The sequence below is a fragment of the Falco peregrinus genome, chromosome 13, assembly GCF_023634155.1.
Source record: "Falco peregrinus isolate bFalPer1 chromosome 13, bFalPer1.pri, whole genome shotgun sequence".
Lineage (NCBI taxonomy): Eukaryota > Metazoa > Chordata > Aves > Falconiformes > Falconidae > Falco > Falco peregrinus.
In genome coordinates this window covers 24,581,872-24,606,185 of record NC_073733.1, presented here as the reverse complement: position 1 = coordinate 24,606,185, position 24,314 = coordinate 24,581,872, and the positions used below count along the sequence as shown (strand labels likewise).

Here is a 24,314-nt window from a genome sequence, read left to right as displayed (position 1 = left end):
ATTTTTGCCAGTACTCTGCAAGATGACGTGTTTGAATTTCTGAGAAGTGCAGTGTGAAAAATCAAAGCGACAAACTATACTATTGCAGCTTTGAGGTTTTTTAGTCTAAACGCCAGTGAGTTAATTTCATACATATGTTGTTGCTGACTGGAAGTTCTTTAAGATGCGTAGCACTGATTGTGGTTGTTTTTACATTTATCAAAGAAATGATGAACTTTGTCACTGGAAATGAGAAACAGGAGGAAGATTAATAACTAAGAGCTGTTCTCATGTGAATGTGGAAAATGTGAACTACCAAGTGATCTTTTCTTAAAAAGAAAAAAAAAAGTTTTATAATTTTGCCCATACTTTCTTGTAGACTGTACATATACAAATTATGCATATTACGTACAGGCTATCACTTTATGGTTCAGGTATTACCTTTACTCCATATCTTTTGTAGAAAAATTCAGCAGTGACTTGGCCAATTCAAAAAATTAATTATGTGGGACCTGATTCCATTGTTAGAAAAAAAGTTGAATATATATGGCTTCAGCTGTTTCCTTTGTAAAACATGGACGTTTTGAAGGTGTAAGTGCACCACGTGTCTGCTTTATACAGTTAGTAGTAACAAAGATAGGCTTACAACTCACAGTAACAAAAGTACATTAATTCAGATATTAAGTTCTTTGCATTGTTTTTTATTTTTGTACTTTACTGAATCCTTTTTTAAAAGAATTTGAAGACAAAATTACAATTTTTGGACAAAACATATTTAAGTTGAGATAAATGTATGTAATATTCAAGTAATATTTAGCTGACTACCATCTACATTGCACTTCTTAAGTGTATTAAGAGTTTATTACTAGATCTACCTTTTGCTGTTTGAACCTTTTCTAACCTTTTGTTTATTATGATGCTAGACTGTCATTTCATTGTCCCCTCAGTCACATTTCATTCAGCTGCATGGAAAACATTCTAACAGAAATGCTTGTAACAGATTACTTAGGCCAAGTAGCAAAAATGTGGATATTTCTATGCACGTAATAGTAAAAAATCCGTCTTGCCTGAAATGTTTGAAATAAACTGTTACAGTTGTGGTAAAAAGCTTGTCTCCACAACCACAAAGGAGCATGGGGTCACAATGGCGGGCAAGGGAACCCCAGTGACACAGTCAGAGACTTGGTGGCCCAGCACAGGCTTCTCTGGGCACTGTCATCAGAGAGCCATCAGCCCTATGCTCTGGAGGTGACACCCATCACAATGAGTCTACTAATGACAGAGGCTGTCTGGACCGTCTTAGTCTAAAGGGGGTAAGGGACACAGTTGGCGGATGCAAAGAGAGAACATTTTGTGATTGCATATGACTTGGCCAGTCTTGGGGAGGAGCCAAAGGCATTGTAGGGGCCAAGGGAGAGAATGGAGGTTTTGGGATGACTTGTGAAGGAACCACCATGGGAAAATAGAGGGATAAAGGAATGAAAGGGACGGGTTGCCTCTAAAGGGGTTGTTGATCAATATGCTTGTCTGGCCATGTTGTGAGCCTGGTCAGCACACCCTGTCCTGTCCTCACATTAAACTCCATTTCTAGCTTTTTTTGTGGGAGAAGGGCTCTCCAGGGACCTGTGTGTCTGTGGTGCAAGCGAGTGGAGTATATGCATGTTGATGCACGATTACTAGCAAATATCAAGCTGAACTAACTGGCAAGATGTTTAAGTGGCTAGGAAGCCATGTATATGTGTATATCTCTGGGGTGAGGCAGCTGGAAGGGCTGTCTACCAGAGGGACCAGCAGGTTCAGAACAACTGCAGGAGGGACTGTGAGGTCTGGGGGCTGACCGAGAGTGCTGGTTTTGGTGATGGTGTCTGTGGCAGATGTAACAGGAGACTGAGAGAGACAGAGGTGCCACCAGCATTGCTGATGGGCTCAGCCTTGGCCAGCGATGAGTCTTCTTGGAGCCAGCTGAAACTGGCTTTGTCCAACATGGGGGTGGCCCCTGGCCTCTTCTCACAGAAGCCACCTACCTGTGCAGCCCCCATGCTACCCAGATCTTGCCACATAAATCTGATCTATATGTATATATGTATCTCCCACTAACGGACTTTCATCTTTATCAGCCAGAGAAGGAACGAGATGAGGCCCTTGGTATTGCTTGTGTTTGTGCGAGCGCTGAGTGTTTGTGTCTGTACATCTGCGTGTCTGGCCACGTGTGTGTGCTGTATGTGTGCCTGTGTGTGTAACCTGGGATTACATGCTCAGCCTTACTAATGGCTCAGACTGGGGGTGTGCAACTGCTCAGGGTTTCCTGATCAGAAGCCATGGTTGGTTGTTACAGTATACGTATTTGACCAGTGATACTTAAGAATCTGTAAGCAGCATGGGAAGCAGGAAATAATGCTAGGAAACGTGAATGTGTTTTGAAAATCTTTATTAGGTTAGGCTTCAGTTGCAAAGATTAAAACAGTGAAGCAAGGATCTCATTTTAGTTGAAGAGGTAGTGAGGGGAAAGCAGAACAAGCTACTTAGAAAAAGCATAACAGAAAAATGCAGAACTTGCTCAAAAGTATATTGGGAATTTTAAGAGCAGTATAAAACAGAGGACTTAGACTTTACTTCCAATCAAGATAAAATCTTAATCTTGTCTCTGCTTAACACCATTTCACCTTTCCTGTGAGAAGGTGTAAAGAGCAGTGTCCACAACTCTTCCCTGGGTCCTTCCTGTTTGTGAAGCAGCAAGACAGAATCTGGTCAGTATCTCACTCATTGTTTACTTCCTGGCAGCATCAATCTTCTTTTAAAAGAACTTCCTAAGTTCCTACTTACAGTTATTAATTCAGCAACTTCTTTAGTTTTACTGTTCAAAGGAAACAGTTGTACAGTTGAGATAGATGGTGAATTCAAGTCACTGAGCTTAAATGCCTTGAATGTACAGAAAACTCACCTCCTCTATATGCCTACATCATAGACTGTATTTGAAGGAGAACCACGTGGTCCACTGAGAAGGGGTATCATACTGAATGCGTGCCACACTGTAGGTGGAGAGGTAATCATAGCAAGCAGAGTTAAGTAAGAGGTACTTAACTGGAAGTCAGAAATAAACTGAGACCAAGTATGGTTTGAGACATAGAATGGTACAGAGCACTCAGCTTTCCAAGGACAGGGCATCAGAGTCTTTTTCTGAATGGTGATACTGATTACGTCTGGATTGCTGGCCTTGACAAAGGTGGCTTGTTAGATCAAAATACTGACTGACGGAAAAGAGATACTGTCTATACTGTAGTGATCCTGGGCTCCAGAACAGGATTGTGAATTTATTTGAAAAAAACACAGCTGCCATTTGAGGACAAGTAGTAATCAGTTTCTGTAGCTATGCCTTTTCTCACTGTTGAGAGCTGGCTTGCTCAGGGAGAAGGGTCTGTGAACACACATAATAAATCCGTAGTGATAGCCTTGGGGCTATAGGTAGTTCCAGGGGTTGCAGTAGGGTATGGATTGAACTGTTCAGGGCTCTGAAGAAATGGGGGAGGGACCTTAGCTGAAGGATGGTATTACAAGTCTGATTTCTAATCTGGAAGGTATCAAGAAGGGTGCCGTGTTAAAGTAGTGGTAGTTTCTGCTGCTGTTTTCTCTCTCAGTTTTTCATTCCGCTACGGTTGCCAGCTTAGGAGCAACACAACCCTTCTTCCTTCCTAGGTGCCCTCTCTCAATGGTCAGTGGGAAAACTTGGTACTGTGTGTAGTATTTTTGTTGTTATTTTTCTGGGGTTTTTTTTTTCTATTTGGTTGGTTTGGTTTTGGTTTTTTTTGTTGTTGTTGTTTTTTGTTTTGTTTTTTGATGCTCCTGAACCCAACAATGAGGTGACCTTCATTGTTTAAGAATCCTAACCTTGTGGTTTTGGGAACAAATCCTACAATGTTTCAAGTACAATGTTCCAGTTAAGTTGCACAGGTGGAGCAACTGGCTAAGGGTGGAGAGGCCTCGGTGCAAGCTGGCTTGTTTCCTCCAAGCACTTTGTACAAAAGTGTACGGGGCTGTAGACATGGGCTCTGGAGACTGCCTGCTTCGTTTTCTGTCAACATGGCAGTTGATGCTGAAATAGTTTATCTAAACTATTTGGCAAAAGTTACCTATTCAGAAATCGGTTTTGTGTGCTGGCTATTTAAAGAAAATGGGGGGGAAACTCCTTGTTCTTCCAGAAGTTCCAATGTCTACATATTGTATCATTTCTTGTGGAAGATCTGTGATACGTCTTGGTAGAAATGACTACAGATGGTACAAACAGACCTTTTGACTTCCGGTGCTTCCCTCACAAGATTCTAGATGGATATGAAGAGATTTTTATAAAACACTGTGATTTAGTTGTTAAATAGTTTGAAACTAGAGATTTATTTCTTTTTTAGTAGATTTTTAATTCTCATCTCAAATATTTCAAAGATAACGGTGATCATTACGTCACAGACCAGGTATTTTCCCCTGCTATGCCAGCGAGGGGTGAGACGGCTAAAATTTCCCTAGTTAGTGGCTTTCAACCAAAGGCTGACATGAATGAAAAAAAAAGGCAAGAAACTCTGGTGAGTCATAGAAGTGGGTGTTTCCACAGAGTAAGCTTTCATAATAGATCCACCAATCTATCACTCGCCACCAAAGAATAGTAAACCACAGCACAGGACTAGCAGGGAGTGATCCTAGATAGGCAGTACTGCTTTCTAACACTGATTGTGTCTGAGCCACTTTCTTCCTAAGCACAACAGAAGTGAGTACGCCACCAGCAGTGATATAAATTATTCTGAGAATGAAATTTGTTTATATTTTAAATTTTGAATTCAGGATTATTTAGATCTGACTATGATCAAACTATCTTATTGCTAAATAAGATCTTTCAGGGAACGACACATGAAATGTATGAAAAATTGCTTATGTGATGTTAAATAACAGAAAACTAGAGATATTTATGTGGAATTGGGACAATGCAACAAAATGGTGAAATCAGTTTGTATACAGGTAAGATATATTCTTTTCCAGCTAAGAAAGAGGGGGAGAAAATTAAGAGCAAAACTTGCATAGTTGTAATTTATAAAACCCAAAACCAATAACAACAACAAACCCCTGAAAACTAACTCAAAAAACCCCCAAAAAAGGATAAAAAAATCTAAATGTGGAAGTAATAGTGGCGGTGTTACCCAGATTATTTTATTACTGTAAAAAAAATGGCCTCTTTGACTGAGTCCAGTTGATTTAATTTCCACTTGGAAAGGGACATATTTTGCTTGTAGTTTACATTGATAATTAAGTGTTTATAAGAGAATATAAATTTGGTCCTCTAAAAATGGTTTTAAATGAATTACTTCTGGAAAATCATTTGTCGAGGAGAAGTTAACAGTAAACAGCCTCCTTTCTCTTCATCATATTTTCAGGGATATTTCCAGTTTTACGAACCTTTGGCTCATCATTTTTATGAGATTTCCAATAGGAAAGGGATTAGGATTATTTACTAGAGGTAGAAAAAAAGGCATGGTAAGTTTAATATTACACTTAAAGAAATGATGACAACTTGGGAGAAAGAATGGAGATCTATAAACTTGGACTAACAGAATCATGCTGTTCTTTGTCCACTGCCGAAGCAGTGCAGTGTCATAAATTTGAACAAATGAGCCTTACCACAGGCGTTGTAAAGTGTTCCTTAGTTGCAGTATTTTGTAATCTGAGGGTGCAGTGTGTTGATAACCTGTTTTTTGAATCTTCTGTTATAATAATTTTTTATATACTTTGTTTTAGTTTTGGCAAGGTACAGGGTTATACGTGAGACCTAACGAAATCCGTTCCAGATTAAGCTGATTAATACATCTATGTTGGCAAGTGCTTCAGTTGTAAATATACTGCTATTAGTGCTATGCGAGAGAAAATAACCTCAAATGGAATTAGAGAGTACTGTAATGTACCAGTTATGTAATGATGTCTAAGTATTTAGAGGGGTATTCTTTGAATGCCTAATACTAAAGAACAGCAAGTGTCTAAACCTAACCTGATCCAAGTTGAAAGTAAACCTAACTACTCAAATTTGGAATTTCCATGCAAGTGCAATGAATCTGTTTTTATTCCCTGTTGTCTAAAGGACTTAAAATATAGTTGTTCTTTATTAAAAAAATAGTGTTGCTTTTGTCAAAACTTGACCTTTTAGGGGTTTTTTTAGATATAAGTGATTAGTGTTTTCTTTAATTAGCTTGATTTCCTAAGGAAACTAGGCTTTTGAGCAGCCCTCTCTGCTTGTGTGTGTGTGTTTGTGTATGCATGTATGTACATCACAAAAAGAGCATGAACAAGTGAGAATTATTACATTTGCCACTATTTGGACTAATTTTGAGACCATTAATGGTTATCAGTCAAGCTAGCCACCTTTGCTACATGCTTTTCTTGCTTACTTAAGAATCACCCAGTTGTAGCTGAAAATCTTACTGTTCGTATTCATCAAAAGAAATCCTCACTCATTGTTCTTCACATGATATGAGAACTAGGACTATGTTTTAGAATATTCAGTTTTTTTCTCTAAACCTTTTTTTTCCCCGCTGTACAGTTAATGATGGGAGTAAATCCCTCTTAGCCCCTTTAAGAGGTTACAAGTGAATTGAACAGAATAGGAAAGATCTTTATCCCCAGAGCACACAAAGAAATAAAATTTCAGTGTAAAATATTTACCTGAAATTTCTCATTTGTAAACATACATATTTTTATAATGCCTGCCTTTAGGAAGTAGGCACTTTCCAGTGTCACTGGAAACGTGGGTTGATGTTCGTTGTATTCTGGATATATATCTACCATCTCCAACAGTATGCAAAGTTACCACAACCAAGTGAGATGTATAACTAAAGAGCATAAATTTGAGTGCAGTCTTGTAAAATGTTTCTCTTTGGCCTGTTTAAGGTGATTATATATTACTGTGTAAATGTTTTGCAGATCAATAATCTTTGTTTCACTTTGAGACAATTTCAGGGGGTTTTGTTCTTAGGTCAGTAGGGACCTGTCTTAGAGATCCTTTGACATTTTTATGATTTTGATTTATCAGATTTTATCACTCTTCTACACCTGTTCTCTGAAATACTCCCATAGGCAACAGACACCCACCATTTAATGTAGGGAAATAATCAAGGAAGAAAGCTTTCTGAGATGAGTGGTATATCAGGGGCTATGATTTTCAGCATCTTATTACCTAAAAATGAAAGGATATGAAAACTCAGAATGAATAAGCTTTGACTTGTATGCACACTGCTGATTCTTTTAATTTTTCTTTGTGGCTTACAATGCTTTGTAAAATGTCCGTGCTGTTTTTCAGGAAAAAAAACCCAAACAATTTTTCATTTTAAAGATGCTTTTAGTATTTAAGATTTTGGTTTTATGTTTATTATATTTGTTTTACATCACTAAATCAATATAATATATTCATGCATGTCTGCATTTCTGTTGTTCTCTTTATTTCAGTATCTATTGAACTTCATTCTAGGGAGAAAATTAAAGCTGTAGTTTTAGGAAGAAAATCAAATAAATAATAAAATGAACAATGTCAGAGATGCTCTTCTTGCTACCCTAGACAAAACTCGCCCCCCCACCCCCCCCCGCCAGATTCCAATACTTATGTTTAGTCCCTAGGTCTGGCATTAATGTACATCAAGGAAGTTACACTGCTGTGCATTAAGGGAGTATTTCTCCTATTATTTGCTGTTTTGATAGACCACAGTAATTAAATAAGAGCCACTGTGGTCTCTTGGGGAAATAGGAAAGAGATTTTTAAAAAGCTTTTGAATATAAATGTATTTGATAACGTCCTGTATATAAATAATGCATGTACTTAGTTGAGTGCTTATACTCTTTTGAGGAAAGTTTTGTGTTCTTCTAATGCTTGCTCATAGCCTTAAGGAATGTAAGAAATGTGAAATGAGACGAAAAAAGTGCATGAAAGATATAAATTTATTCTTAGTTATACTAGTGACTAACAGCCCCCCAAAACCCCATAAGTTATACTTCAAATTTTTTATTTTTTTTTTTTTACTTCGTTTTGGGTGCATGAGGAGCTTAATAAGAATGGACGTCTTTGATCAGTCTGTTCCAATGCCAAACTCATGCCTATTTTGTGTCACAAAAATCCTAATAGGAATCCTGGGAAAGAGCTTTTCATGCATGCACAGCTTGTATTACAGCATTTGACAGCACACAAAGGTAACTGGCTATACTGTTAAAAGCAAAGATATATTGGGAAACTGGTGTCACTACTAGTCTTTCTTCTGTGACTGCTGTTTAAATCCATGATCATGCTTCTCACGCCTCTTTGGACTACATCTTTGCTGACAGAAGTCTCTGCAGTAGATGTAGCTTTAAAACTGTGCTCTTTCAGAAGTTTGGTACCTTTTCATTTTTCTGTTTTGGTCTTTCTTCTCTTTGTCTGTAGCTACATCTAAAAGAGGTGACCTTAAGAAAAATGATATCTATTGAAATGAGAAAGTGGAGTTAAAATAAATGGTTTCATCAAGACTATTACATCATTGTTTTTCACTACTCACACTGCATCTTGCATTCTCAGGTCTGCTGTTTTGCAGAGGAGAGGGAAGTGGGACTTGCAGCTTTCTGAAAGTAGGCCTCTAGTTAATTACTTTGCTAATCAATTTTCTCCAGTTACCTGTATTTATATCTAGGTCTTAGTTTACCATTTTATCTAAAACGTGCACTGCTGTAGGTGCAGTTCCTTTTAAAAACTGTTTTTCAAAGGCTCTGTGATGTGTGTTCAGCCCTTTACAAGTCACTTGAATCTTTTCATTTGTCACACCTCTCATTAGAATTCCTTGAACAATTTTGCTTCTGGTATAAGACTAGAAAGTCTATCCTGACTTTCTGATAAAACGTAGTAATATCCATCCTTGATTTTGGAATTTTCAGTTTAGTAGGTACAGTAAACAGGGCACAAGATGATTGTTGTGTAGAACCTTTGTGTGTTTTGTTACTGACCTTTACATGTCTAGCAGCCAGCTTGCAGTAAACTTACCATGTCAGTTCTGATAGTAAACCCTTACTAAAAGAGGCTGAAATGGTTTGTGTTAAATTTTATGCACACTGGAACTCCACACAGTTGTTCCTGATGTAGACAGGCTGTTCCTGCAGTAGAAGGCTGTACAGAGAGGTTTCTAGTGAAAGTGTTGGGTCACCCTTTTCTGTTTTATTATCTTTAAATATTCCTGAGACACTCCATAAATTCCAGCTATAAGTTTATTGTGTGGGAAGTATACTTTTTTTTTTTTTTTTTTTGTATGTAGAGTAACTGAGGGAGGGAAAGAGAGAGGGTAATTTGTGATTAAAGAGACAACATAATTATATGCTTCATTGTGATCAACTTTTACACAGAAATGTGAATGACTAGAGACCTCTACTGATTTGTAAACAAAATCATTTTAGTTGAGTATTTAGCAGAATTTGTCAAAAGCTAATTTTTTAAAATTATTTCTTCTTCTTTCTTTTTTTTTTTCTTTTAGGGACTTCATGTTGGTGGCGTTTATGCCAGAACATAGTAAGCAAGGCAAATTAACTCCAGCCTTGTGTAAACTTTTAATTGGCCAACACAATGCAATTGAGTATGAGTTCCAGGTGGCTTTGGAAATGAAGAACTAAGCTCTCTGGCTGGAAGCTGAACGTGATGACGGCCTGGTCTATGATAGGGAAGCTGAAAATGGAGAAGAGGCACTCCAGAGAAGACAGAAATGTGGAACAAGATGCTGGGGAATGCAGTGCTGAATCAGAGGAATGGACGAGCTCAGAAAGCGAACCTGAGCAACCATACTTCAGAAGCAGCTGCAGCAATACTCAGTGGAGAGAAAAGGAGGTTTCCACTAAACCACATCGGCCGCTCTGTCGGTCTCCTTGTTTGGATCGCCCAAGTTTTTCACAGAGCAGTATCACACAAGACTTGAAGCTAGATGAATGCAAAACAAATTTGGACAAGGAATACCAAGCTAAAATGGATTTTGCTTTAAAGCTTGGGTATGCAGGAGATCAGATCCAGGCGGTACTGAATAAACTGGGAGCAGATGCGCTTATCAACGATGTTCTCGCAGAGCTTGTGAGACTTGGCAACAAAAGTGAATCAGAGGGACAAAGCAGTGCCAGCAGTGCCACTAGTACTCTCGTGCCAAGAGGTCCTTGTACAAAGGAAATAGCAAGCCCTGAATTGTCACTTGAAGATGAAGTTGTGGATAACAGTGATAACTTGAGACCAATTGTCATTGATGGAAGCAATGTGGCTATGAGGTAGATCTCCCTGTCACTATTTTTGCAAAGAATAAATCACTAAAATATTTATGAGAAAAATCAATATTGATAGCTGTGTTGCTGATTGACTGGATACAAAGCAAAAATTAATTCTACATAAAATATAAAAATAAATGCAGTTTATTGTATTACAATATAATAAAGGAAAGTAGCATGCAATGTGATAAAAGGAAACAGTACTAGCTATTGTGCACAATATGATAAAAGAACAATAGGAGCAAAGGATTAGATCATTGCTGCAAAGCGTTACAGAGACTAAGAAAAGGAGACATCACCAGTTCACACCTTAACATCACCCAGGCCCACCCTTTAGTTGGGAGCCCTGTTGCAGCTGGTGCCAGGAGTCCCTTGATAACTGGGGAAATTCCTATGTGGTGCATCCACCTGTAGGTGAGGCTTCTGGCTCAGTCCTGGAGCTTGCCCACCTTTATACTCAGTGAAGAACAAAAATAGGTTACACACCCAGTGTATGTAAAATTTAAGTTTAGGCTAAGTGCAGGTGTGCACTATCTCATGATCTGTAAGGTTCACACACGCCAGGGACGTTGGCCAGACTGCCTGGGTGTGGTGGAGCTGCCACTACATCATGACACAACTGCACACAGTATTTATTGTCTGGATGGTCCTGCCCTACCTTGCTTGTTCAGGGGGCTCAGGACAAACATCACCCGCTCATTACAGTTGTCCTTGAGCTCCCTGTCTAAGTTAAACAATTCCTAATTTAAGACAAAAACTTTGTAATAAACATTAATCAGTTTAATAAATTTTCACTACAATGGCAAAGTAATTTTAGTCATGTAGTATATTTACGCTGATAATACATCTTTTTTAATGGACTCTTTAGTCCAGGCTTTTATTTATGCCTATAGCCCTTTATATGTCATTCATATTCCAATTCCCCTCCCCACCTTTTGAAACCAAGTTCTTCCCTCAAACCTTTTGTTTTAGCGATCTAGCTGTAGTGTGCTTTTGTGTGGATGGGTTTGGTTTAATTTGTTGAAGTCTTGGAACAATGTTGAAAATTATTTTTCTTTAATGTCCAGAGGCAGCCAGATAGGCGAGGAAAACTTGGTTCTTTCCAAAATGACATGCAGTGGACTTCAGGGTGTTTGATCTCCTGCGGATCAAGCCTGCTCAGAATTTAGCTGTGTCAGTAGAGGGATACGAACGAGCTAAACTTGCTGACTCACACCGCTATGGTGCTTGTAATTTCAGATGTATGTACACGTGTGCTTGGTTGCTTGCATCAACGCTAACTCAAGGTATCTCCCCATGCTGCTTTCAAGCATGTTTGTAGAGCACACAATTCAGCTAGCCAATGATTTATCATCAAGAAAGTATGATTTTTCTATGAGGGAGTTCTTTAATCAGCCTGTTTAGTGATTGGTGATAACGAGATTTCTTCAGGTATTGTTTGCACAATAGATTTCCTTTTAGTACCAGCTTTCTGCTCTAAGAGAATCTGTCATAAGATTTATGCCCCATCCCTGGAAGTGTTCAAGGCTAGGTTGGATGGAGCTTTGAGCAACTTGCTCTAGTGGCAGGGGGTTGAAACTAGATGATCTTTAAGGTCCATTACAACCCAAACCATTCTGTGATTCTATTAATTTTTTTTCAATGTATTAAGAAAATTCAGACTTTTATAGGTGTGTGGAGCACTCTTGAGTTTTCAAATGCACAGACCCTTCCAAATTCTATAAGAATATTTCATATATAAGAATTTTCACTGCCGTATCGCAACATAACCACATTGCACCAATCCATTTACAGATGTTTCTGTAAAGCAACAACACCAATATTTGATTTAACTTTTTTCTTTCCTTTTTTTCCCTGCTTGTTGAATTTGCAGTCTCTGTACTACTTGAGTTCCTCCTGAGCATAATGTGGCAGGAACTGGAGAAAAGAGTGTGTGTACTCTTACTATTGTGTAGCTTAGAACTGGTGCTGTGTTTAGAATTTTGAAATATAGAATCATAGAGTATCTCAGGTTGGAAGGGGCCCATAAGGGTCATCAAGTCCAACTCTTAACAAAAGGCGTATGCATCTGAAAATTTAAAAGGATATTAAATTCTCTAAAATTTAAAATGTATAAAAATCTAAAGAAAAATGCTTTAGCAATATGTGGCTTCTGTATTAATTATGTAAGTTGCAAGGATTTGGACTATGCTGGTGATCCTTAGTTATGCAGATGTGCAGATGGTATTAGATCTGTGTGCCTTTGGTCTGTTTCAGTTTTACTTTATGTAACATTTTGAGCACAGGAAGAGCGTGCATTTTGCTGTGGTCCAGTAATCTGTGATGATGTTTTATAATAATAATAATAACAACATTGAAGTAAAATTTTGAACAATCATCCATAGAATAATGCTAAAGACTATTTTAATAAGATGCAAATATCTTAATTATGCAGCGTCTGCTCTACAAACTGAGAATATCTGGAAAGTACAAGCGTTACAGACTTCTCATGCTTAAAAAATACTGCAATTATTGATGATGCAAATAGAGACTGAATAAGATTCATAATTAAGGTTTACCTTTTTTCCTTTGCAGAAACTTCTTGGGCCATTGGAAAAATTAAACCCCTTTATATGAATTGTGTGCTGTTTCAGAGACTCCTATGTTTCAGAAAAGAAATTTTTGCTGGAGGCAGGGCTTAAACAACTCTGAGTTACTTCTTTCCCTTCAAAAGCCCTAATTAAAAATGCAGAACATTTAGTATTAGGGAAACATAATTTCTTAATCTAGATGTTTAAAAGCACCTATCACCCATGACAGCCAGCATTGTTAATTCATTCCTTTTTTGTTACTGATAACTTATTATAGTACTATTTCAGGTAAGCTCAATTTGTTGGGGAAAGTGGTATTTTTCAGTAGCTGAGCTAATAAAATGAAAAAGTGGAAAAATTTCAGATGCATTTGTTTTTGCTTTTGGAATAAAGGCATTTCATTGTTTTCTAGAGATTCAAGTAGCAGTGTTGCTGTAATCTGACAGCTGAATAGCTCTGGACAATTGTTGTTGTCCAGTTACGTAGGCTGGTCTAGTAAAGAGGTTTACTGTCTTTACAGACTTTGTTTCCCTTATATCCTTAGACCATGGCAGCTTTAGAAGAAATAAAAAAAAAAACCCATCCCAAACCACCGCAGCAATAAAACCCAAAACCAAATGTAACTTTTCTCCTTGCTGTTTCTAAAACTTTTGTTTTCATGTTCTTCAGCCATGGGAATAAAGAAGGATTTTCCTGTCGAGGAATTCAACTAGCTGTTGATTGGTTTCTGGAAAAAGGACATAAAGATATCACTGTGTTTGTACCAGCATGGAGAAAAGAACAGTCTCGACCTGATGCACCAATTACAGGTAACAGATCAAGATTTTCTTTGACTCCTTGGTCAAAAAGAGGGGGGAAGAGAAAACAAAAGTATTGCATTAAGACACAAGCATGTAATCATTCTGATGGGTGCCACATACTGGGCTGTGCATGTGATGTTGCATGATGATGTTACACTCTGTTCATTTGAAAACAGAGCAATTTCACTGGTGAGGAAATCAGCATTTAAGTGTCTGCACCTATAAATGATGCTGGTTTTTTGTAACATCATTGGATCATTTCAATGCTTTTGAGAAATAGTCATAATTTTCCCATTAGCAAACATTGCTAAGCATATAAGAACTGATTCTTAGTTGCCGGGTGAGTATGAAATAGGTAGAATCAGGCCAGGGACTCATTTAGTAGGATTATCTTGAACACTGAAGAGGCAGCATGTGTTTTTACCCATAGAAAGTACTATACGTTTTACTCTGGGCTAACAAGAAAGTTACTGTAATATAGTAACAACTGAGTTCTTGATGTTTTCAAGAAGACCAGGTAAAGGTTCATGGAGCAGAGTGGTTATGAAGCTTAAATATTGGATATTTACCCACTGCTTTGAAAGCTCGGAAATAAAATGGCACTCTGCAACTATGTATTTTTTAATGATAATGGGGGCTGTATATGAACATAATTACAAAATACTGTGTCAAAAAAGAGGGCAAGAAGTTTCATATTTCAAAGGCTGCATTTCTTTCTTTTAAAACTTTTTTAAAAAACTGCTCAAATAAAATTATTTTACAGATCAAGAAATCTTACGTAAATTGGAGAAAGAAAAAATTCTTGTTTTCACTCCATCTCGAAGAGTTCAGGGAAGAAGAGTAGTTTGCTATGATGATCGATTCATAGTAAAACTTGCTTTTGACTCAGATGGCATCATTGTATCAAATGACAACTACCGGGACCTTCAAAATGAAAAACCAGAATGGAAGAAGTTCATTGAGGAGCGGCTGCTAATGTATTCTTTTGTGAATGACAAGTATGATGTTTTCTTAAAAAAAAGTAAGGGAATTTGCTAATTCAGAATCCTCAGTAAAAACTGAAATTCACATTTCATTCTCTTCCCCTTAGATTTATGCCTCCTGATGATCCTTTAGGACGCCATGGGCCGAGCCTTGAAAATTTCTTAAGGAAAAGGCCAGTTATTCCTGAACATAAGAAACAACCGTGTCCTTATGGTAAGTGCCTAAGTCAGATTGATTTGTTGTATTCAAAGGTAGGTGAAGCAAGCAATTAATTAACGTCTTGTCATTACTTGGGGGGGAGGGGGGAGGGGAAAGGCCATTTTTTGTGTTGCCATCCAAGCACTATACCCATTTCTATACTCTTCGTATTAATAAAATATTAATAAAACCAATGTAGCAGAAAATTAAGGGTTACCAGATTATCTTGTGGATAATAACAGCTTTTTGCTATTTTCTTCTGGTTTGTATTCAAGGAAGAAGATTCATAACTATCCAAACAGTGTTAGAGCTGTTTTGTTTTTATAGCATTGAGTATGTTGTCAGTATTGAAATCGTGAGCCAGTAGGAAGAAAAGTGATATGTCTGGCCCCTGATGCAGTGATATATGTGGATACTGGTAGCAGAGTCTGCAACTGCCTGTATATATATCATTATTCTTTAGGGGGTTAATATAGAAATATTATTATTAAGAAGTGGTAAACGATATAAAGAAAAAAGATAGCAACTGGTGCTATTGATTAGTTTTTCGTTTATTTAACCTGAAAACACTTTTCTTCCAGGTAAAAAGTGCACCTATGGGCACAAATGTAAATATTACCACCCAGAACGGGCAAACCAGCCTCAAAGGTCAGTAGCGGATGAGCTTCGAATAAGTGCCAAATTATCTGCTGTGAAAACTATGAGTGAGGGAGCCTTGGCCAAATGTGGCACAGGGCCATCCAGCTCCAAAGGAGAAATCAGTTCTGAAGTGAAACGCATTGCCCCAAAACGTCAGTCAGATCCAAGCATTAGATCAGTAGCTGTGGAGCCTGAGGAAAAGTTATCAGTAGCCCGGAAGTCCGAGGCCAGCTCTGTCCCGTCTCTGGTTTCTGCATTAAGTGTACCAACGCTCCCTCCACCAAAAAGCCATGCAGCTGGTGCATTAAATACTCGTTCTGCAAGCAGTCCGGTGCCAGGTTCCTCACAGTTCATGCATCAGAAATCCTCACTGGAACATATGTCCAGTGTGCAATATCCTCCTATACTAGTCACCAATAGCCATGGCACCTCAGTTAGCTATACTGACCAGTATCCCAAATATGAATCATTGGGGGACCATGGCTATTATTCCTTACTCAGTGATTTCTCCAACTTGAGCATAAGTAGTATCCGTAACACAGATTATTATGGGGCTGATATGGACCAGGGGATGTATTCTAGAAACTCAAGCCCCTGTCCTGACAGTTGCTTAAGCCATACAAGTAATGATTCTTATTCCTCTTACAATGACTTGTATCTGGGTGTAGCAGATGCCAGTCCAGAAGACAATGTGAAGCTCCACAGACTGCCATCGCAAAATCGTCTTCAGCCTTTTTCCCATGGTTACCATGAAGCCTTAAATAGAGTTCAGAGTTATGGAACTGAAGAGCCTAAGCAATCCCTTCGCAAACAGTCAGTTTCCCACTTAGGCCTACATGCCCAGCATCCGGTTGTTGGAGCACGGTCCAGTTGTCCAGGAGAATACCCTGTGCCTCAAAATGTTCATCCATCAACTGCACAACCAAGCCGTGCCTTGGTCATGACAAGAATGGACAGCATTTCTGACTCACGGCTTTATGAAAGTAACCCTACAAGGCAGCGAAGACCACCTCTCTGTCGAGAGCAGCATGCTAGTTGGGATCCGTTACCATGTGCATCAGACTCTTACACTTACCACTCATATCCACTGAGTAACAACCTCATGCAGCCGTGTTACGAACCTGTAATGGTAAGAAGCATGCCTGAGAAGATGGAGCAACTCTGGAGGAATCCCTGGATTGGGATATGTGGTGAGCCACGGGAACCTCATATCATCCCAGAACACCAGTATCAAACGTACAAGAACCTCTGCAATATTTTCCCTCCAAGCATTGTCCTTTCTGTGATGGAAAAGAATCCCCACATGACAGATGCACAACAGCTGGCAGCTATGATTGTTGCCAAATTAAGAACAGGGCGTTAACTCATTACAGCCTCTTTTGGATAAATGAAATTATACAGCATATAGGACCTGGAGGAAAACTTAAATGAAGAAGGAAGGGGCCAATCTATTCTAAATATTTTCTACTAAGATAGTATCAAATTCTGTACACAGTAGCAATCATATATATGCTGAAGCACTATATAAGAGTTGATTGTATTGTAAATTTTAAGATTTTAAATATAGGGATTTTTAATAGTATTTTATAGGAAATGCATACCTTGCTGCATGGATAGCTCATCAAGAACTACAATGTCACGTTCGGTGTCTCAAAGCTGTTACTACAAAATTATTGTTAGCAATTATATTGCATGTATTAGTGTACACTTTCAATTTGCTTATAAATACCTAATCGGCCTTTAAAAGTATGCTCTACACACACCCAGATGACTTTCAGGGTTTCAGCTTTGTTATTTGACACTCCCTACTGGCATACTAAATATTGAAGAAAAAGTAAACTTGACAAAAATTAAAATACTCAATTTGTAAAAGGAAAAACTGATTTCAGCTTTTGAATGTCGATATTGTTGTTGGAATTCAAAACTGTTCCCCAAGAGCTTGAGTATCTTATTACCTTGTCCAGTATGTTGGCTCAATCCAACAGAAGCCAAATACTTTATTAAATTAGGACCAAAACATTAAGGAGTGCGAAGGCATGAGCGCCATTCAATAAACTAAAAGAAGTTTAACTGTAGCTTCTCTCTTCAGAATCGCCTCTCAACTGTGCAGTAAGCAGCTGCTGACCCAGATGACTAGACAAGCTGAGAGTAAATTGTCAGCTTTATGTAAATTGGATTACTCAACCTGAAGCAGCAGAAACTGGATGTTAACATGGAAGTTCATCAGTAACTACAGCCCTTCCTCTGGGGGCAAGGATGGTGCTGGAGTGAGCCTAACATTCATGGTGGCTGTACAAGATCAGCTTAAGAAGGGGGTGGAGGGGCAAGGCTGCTTCTTGAAAAGAGATGCTCTAGTTCGGGTTTGTGGCAAAGCTGGCCTGGTTTTTTGCTCTTCAGCTCCACGCAAAGGTGTGCATTTGCCTCATGAAGGCTTTTAGAGTTCCTGTTTCAACAGGTGAGACAATTTTATGTGGCATTGTTTGTGCAACTGGTATCTTGCTCAGGGTGGGGAACCTTTGTAGCTAAATGTCTCCAAAAGAGACATTTATTGTTTTTTAAGCTGCACTGACTGGACGCCCTTTTTTGAATCCATTGTATATTTCGACATTTCGAACCATTACTAACTCGATACATCTCGAGCTAGGACTTGTTGACTTCTACTGTAGTTTTTTTCATGAAAGTTGAGAAGGCCTGGTTTATGGCCTTTTGTTTCTTCATGAGAAGGTGTGACACTGCCTAAATGTTTCTTACTGTGAAACACACGGAACGTGAGGCTGCAGTCAGGGTTGTTTCTGGTGTTTTGATAATGGCTTGCATGCTGCTTTCTAGATATCTGTTTGTCTGAGGAACAAAGTTATACCATTTCTTCCACTTGTGTTACTGTAATGGTTGATTTGATTCAAAATATCTTGTGGGCTCTTTATCACATGCAAAGTATGTTCCTGTCATACCATCCCCCCCCACCCCCCACCCCCTGCCAAACCCCCAAACCAACAACAAATTACAATTACAGGTGCAACTGCCGTTAATTTACTGATATTTGATAACTGTATAATTTCACACAGGATAAATACTCTTGTGTAGGTACAGGTAACATATATAATGACCATGTCATTATGTATTTAAAATGAGTTAACTTGAAGGTGATTCTGCATTTATACTTGGCATTGAAAAAAACCAAGTTTTAATTAGTTGGTTATTGCCTCTATTAATAGGAAAAAAATAAAGTCTTCAAACATTTATAATAGTTGGGGAAAACAGATTTGACTCTTGACAGTTTTCAGAAATGTTTCTTACTAACCAGCATTTTATATTTTTAATTTGCAATTAATTCTTATTCTCTTCTCTTGCATGGTATAAGCAGCTGAGAGCAATGCCTCAAATAACCAGAAATGACCTTTTGTTTGTTGATACAAATTGTATCTCTTTTTCTTGATTGTATAAAAACTGTGTATAAAAAAAAAAAATCTCTAGATTAACTTCAGTATTACATTTTCACCACAATATTTGTGACACCATGTGTCACAGGGAAGTAGCCCATGAGTAATTATGGATCTTTTTTATTTAAAATGGGCACTTGTAGTTTATAGACAAACAAGAACAACTTTTCAGAACCAGTTTATTATGTGCACAGATACTGTGTGTACGCCTCAAAGCATTACATAGTTACCTTTAGTCTATTTATTAAGCAGATACATTCTTGCACTAAACATTATGTGAAAATGTTGCTGTTAACTCATCTGCATGTGTTTAAAATGTACCAATATAATTGCTATAGTCCCTGCTTTATTCTTAATGAATTAATTTATAAATTATTTAGGTATAAAATGAAGTTTATTGTGCACTCATGTTTTCCATCTTGCATGGAATTAAATATTTGTATGTAGAAAAGTGTTTGTTCCCTTTTCCCCCCAATTATGATAAGCTATTTTAAGAGAGGTTTAGTAGGTGGTTTTGATGTTTTCTAAAGTGGAGAACTGAGCAGAAATTTCTGTGTGGAGTATTGGCTGGATTATGGAGATACTCATTTTTGTAGGATTTGTCTAGTCATTTTAATTTTCACTAACTTTTGTCTTCCTGATAATTCCTTTTTAAACAATGGGAATGCTGTGCCAATACAAACCCAACATACTTATTTCCCTAAGGCACTTTGAAGGCAAATTGTCTTTTTTTGCAGAAGCTGTTAGCATCCACCATGCACAGAGTGACAGAATGGGCAGCGTAGCCTTGTGGAAATAATCTGCAAATTTTGTGCTCGTTTAGTCCTCCTTAGAGGTAATGAAACTTTTGTATGTGATGTAGTCTTTCCTAATCAGCTACTTCGAGTGATAATTCAGTCATCTACATCTGTTTTCAGATATGTTTACAAGCCAATTCAAAACACTGACACGTTCACTAATCTTCAGCGCATAAGCTTAGATTTCTTCTTACATGGAAGAGTTGATCTTATTAACACCTGATCATAACTGTCTATATTGTAAATATAAGACTTTGTATAAATGCTCTTTTTGAGAGCATGGTATTTAAATGTTTTTAAAACTGTAAGAGAACAGTTCTAGAAACTATATTTTAATAAAATCCATGAAATTGCAATTCTAGATGAGAAAAGAAAAAAAAAAGCAGGGAGGTAAAATCCTGGCTTACTGCAATCAGCAAGAGTTAGGCAGTAGACTTTAGTGCTTTACTGTGGCCGGAGTGTTCTCCAGGAGTTCCGATTTACTGATCTTTCATCTTTAGCTATATTACTTTCACGTAATTTGTCACTTGAGTGTATAACTTTTAAATTCATGAATCAAAAATCAAATGCTTTATGGGATGTCAGTCTAAGTTATTTAATTTTTTTTGGTAAGAATTACATGTCAGTAATATATTAAATTGTACAAATAGATAGCTTCACTACTGTTAGTCCTGTTGTTGTCGTGTTGAGCTGCAGTAGTTGGCTTTATTCATTTGTAGAATTAAACATTACTGTTTAATTGTTGTAATATTTTATAAATCTCTTTGGGTTTTTTTGGTTGACCCAAATATAATGTAAGTCTTAATGACAAAATGAGTGAAAATGGATGTTAAACCTGTATGTGGTATTCGTAAATCTCTGTAGTAATGTGTGCACTGTTGTAGATGCGGCTGCATGTAATTCATTCACTAGCATGAGTCTGTTTAGCTTTTGTAAAAATGCTGTAACTGTAAACTTGAAAATAGAAGGTGTGGGTATGTTGCTTAGAACAAGGAGAAGGATCCTCATAACAAAACCAAAATATCTGTGTAGGTGAGTTCCCCTCTACGTACTTTTAATGGCCAGTTTGCCTCAAGTTGTGAATTTTGGCTTTTTGAAATTCTTAATGATGAAGTCAGAACACACAAAGAATCTGTCCAGATAATTCAGTTAAAAAATACTTGGTGACATGCCTATAACTGTGACATATGTCAGATCACAGGCAGGAACATTTCAAGGGACATATTTTTACTATAAAAATGCTATGCTAAAGAGAAGGAACATGCGCCATTTCTGTGAGACTTTGCTCCAAAGAGCTGAAATATTATTCACCATCTGTCACTATTATGTCTATGGAGAGCATTCAGCTTTACTGCTCCTCTTGTACCCAGAGCAGAGCTTGTCTGTGTGACAGAGCCCTTACTACCTGTATTTCTTGCAATATTTCAACTTAAATTATTCTCATGCCAGTGTTTGATTAGCCTTGGAAGAGCCATTATACAGTATCTTGTGATTTTGGTCTGTGGTATTTAAAGTTTGTAAACGTATTAAAAGAACTGAGAGAAGAATCTAAAAGAAATATAGGCTATTACCTATAGACCCCCCACCCTGCTGTGTGAAAGGTTTGCACAATTATTTAATAATATGAAAAGTTATACTTTATATATATAAAAATTTTTGCTTATTTAATAAAACTGAAAGCCATTGGATTATTTGTTTCTAGCTTTTTATTTTGTAACCCTCTTTAGGTGAAAGCCCCAAAAAACTGCTTTGTCCAAAACAACTGTTGTAGTCTGTCCAAATTTTTTGTCAGTATTTTTAGCTGATGTACTGAAAAATACCTAGATTCTGAAATCACACATAATGCCCAGATTTTCCACCTGTGCTTAAATCTGTGAAGGAACAGGACAAGAGTTTTGCTTTTCTTTTAAAAAGCAGAGGGAAAAGTACTATTTAGGGCCCGCTGTCTCCTCAGAATTACATGCTTTGTCACTCTCTGTATTACACAGATTTGCTTCTGCTATTTAAACAATCACTTCCCCTGTGATGGGGGAGGCGATATAATGTCATTTATTACCATTGCTTTGACTCAAACTGCTTTAACTTGGGGGGGGGGAGGGGGGGGGGAGGGGGGGGGTGGGTGTGTAAAGCTAACAAAAGGAAAGAAAATGATACACAAAGATCTTCTCTATCTGTATTTAACTTCTCGCTGTGTTTGCTCTCACAATGGCCAGGAACCAGGTGATTCGGAAGACAGCACAAAACCAATAAAACACCTGTATTACAAAGTTGCATTTTCCTAATCCCAGGCCTTTTGTGCTTAATTTACATCCTCAAGTTTACCATTCCTGAAAACAAGTACTAGATTGTGTAGGGTATTCTTACTGTTCCAGTTGTCTCCCCAAGACTTTAAGGCCTGGGAAGAGCTGAAGTCCTTGTCTGAGTGGGTGCCTTTGGGAATGAGAAAACAGACTTAAAGACTCGATTAGCCAGGATTATCCTAATAATTATCCTAATAAGGTTCCAAGACTCTGTCCAATCACATTGAAAAGAAATTCAAAAAGTTGTAAAGGTCAAAGGGGGTCCTGGGCCACAAAAGCAGTGCACGCGGGCCTTAACTTCCTCAGCAATTCCCATTTGTGTGATTTATTCCATATAGTCGCAGCTTCTGTCTGTAAACCTTTCTATAGCTTCCCTTTGGAGATGCTTTTTCAATCAGCAGCAATCTGTCTGCAGAGATTAATTTACAGGGAGAAAAGACTCTCAAAAAGTTCTGCCCAAGGCAAAGGGAAAAGTAATTTTGGCACACATCAACATTGCCTTCCCTATCCCCACCCTGAATATGCTTCTAGCAAAGAAAGTAATTAGCATGTTGAACCCAAATTTTACAAAGTAAACTACCAAAGAGTGAAAAAAATTGTATGTAGTGCAGTGTTTTGCCAGCATCATCTTTTCCTTTTTGAACTGTTGTGTTTGTGTCGACAGACCTCAGCAGTGGCCAATACGGTAACTTTACTTGATTTTTAAGTTATTTGAACTGGCTGGCTTTAAATGTTACGGTTATCTATGCATTTATTATGTATTATTCATAGTAATGTTGCCATTTCCCAGATATTTGGGAAAGCAGCTACAAAATTGTTCCTCCTGTGAGTTAATCAGATCAAACAAACACCAAGTTTCATAATCTTCAACAAGGCAATACATAATTGTCTGGGATTTACACTTCTGTTGTAGTAGAAGCCCCGACTTCACTTTTTAAAAATCAAACCAGTTATGTTTCTTTTCTCTAGCCATTCCCAACTTCCCCCTCCCTGCCCTGCCTTGTTTCAAGCCTGCTCCCCCCTGCCCCCACCAGTAACACTTTGTTTAAAATTCATGCCATTACTATGGCTTCTCCTTAAGTCTTGGTATTCTTTTTTTAAAGCACCTAGCAGTTTTGTGCTTTTCTACAAGTCATCCACAGCACTGGATTTAACTATTTTATTTAACTGCAATTAGATCAAAGGCCAGTATTTTTATCCTGTAATTCACTAGGTGGGGTGACAGCAGATACACAGGGCAGTAACTACAGCTGACAAAGAAACGATAGTAGCATATTATTTTACCAAGTAACCCTTGACCAAGGAGAAGGTTACATACAGCATGGCATTTGCTAGCCTCACGCTTTCCTTTTTGAAGTTAGGCTTGTTTGCATTGATAGACCTCAGAAGTACCAAACAGTAATTTAAGTAATTTCATACTCTACCAAATACAGTAATAAAAAAACAAATCCCCTTCACTCAAAGTTTCCTAAATAAGCTTGAGGAACTCTAGGGCAAAAGGAGAAATTTCTAAAGATACAAGAGAAGGGGAAGGGCTTACATGAAAAAAATCCCTCCTAACAGAAAGAGAAGTTTGTTTTCTTTTGCATTAGTACTGCTTGTTTTTAGAGAAGGAAATATACAAAGTATCTTCCATTTTAAACACTTTTTGGCTATCTGGTAAAGGGTAACTTCAGTAGAACAGGATGACAAAAAATTAGAACAAAGAAATAATACTCAGATTATGGACCTCTAGCTAAGTCTTTACTTGAGAGCCAGCCCAAAGCATCCATGAAGTTGCTGTTCTGAACTTGTAATTCAATCCTATCCAATGTACAGGTAAAGCTCTAAGTCCCATTTTGTGTCTCTTTCTACAGAACATTAGCACCTAATGTCAGCAGTAACTCTAAAGAACCAAAACCATCCCATTTCACATGCCACATGACATGTTCCTGTTGCAAATTATTAGACTGACTCAGAAGGAGGCTCTGTCTTACCCTCTCACAGATGCACTCCAACAAGTTCTTACTGAGGAGTCCTGCAATAAATGTATGCTTAAACCCCTGATTTTTGACAGGTAATTGCAGAAGCCTCCAAGTTCCAAGAACCTTTGAGACAGGTAAAGAAAAATTAATTTAGGCAAAACCAGCTGGCAGTCCTTTTCCTCAACAACTTTCCAACAAGGCACTCAAGTCCATTTCTGCAGTATTCACACTAGCTCTCAGCAATGACCACCGTATTAGTTAACAGCCTCAGCAAAATCAGGAATAGAAACAACATCAAGCAGAAAACTTTAAATAAAAAGAGGCAGCAGTGGTCTCAAGATTATAATTTGAAAAAAATGGTG

General features: G+C 37.8%; 1 protein-coding gene across 6 annotated transcripts in view; it reads left to right on the top strand.

Moving 5' to 3' along the window:
* Positions 1-21,376, top strand: part of ZC3H12B (zinc finger CCCH-type containing 12B) — a 35,075-nt gene extending 13,699 nt beyond the window's left edge. For 2 of the 6 annotated variants that reach the window (XM_055818278.1, XM_055818279.1), the window contains exons 2-6: positions 9,492-10,263; positions 13,500-13,639; positions 14,394-14,628; positions 14,721-14,827; positions 15,394-21,376. In XM_055818278.1, coding sequence (XP_055674253.1) covers positions 9,653-10,263; positions 13,500-13,639; positions 14,394-14,628; positions 14,721-14,827; positions 15,394-16,814 — 2,514 coding nt within the window. In that variant the 5' untranslated portion in view covers positions 9,492-9,652 and the 3' untranslated portion in view covers positions 16,815-21,376. Of the gene's footprint in view, positions 1-3,784; positions 8,599-8,621; positions 10,264-13,499; positions 13,640-14,393; positions 14,629-14,720; positions 14,828-15,393 lie in introns of those variants that run through there. The other 4 variants (XM_055818281.1, XM_055818282.1, XM_055818280.1 and 1 more) reach the window with 4 other exon arrangements.
* Positions 21,377-24,314: the final 2,938 nt, after the last annotated feature.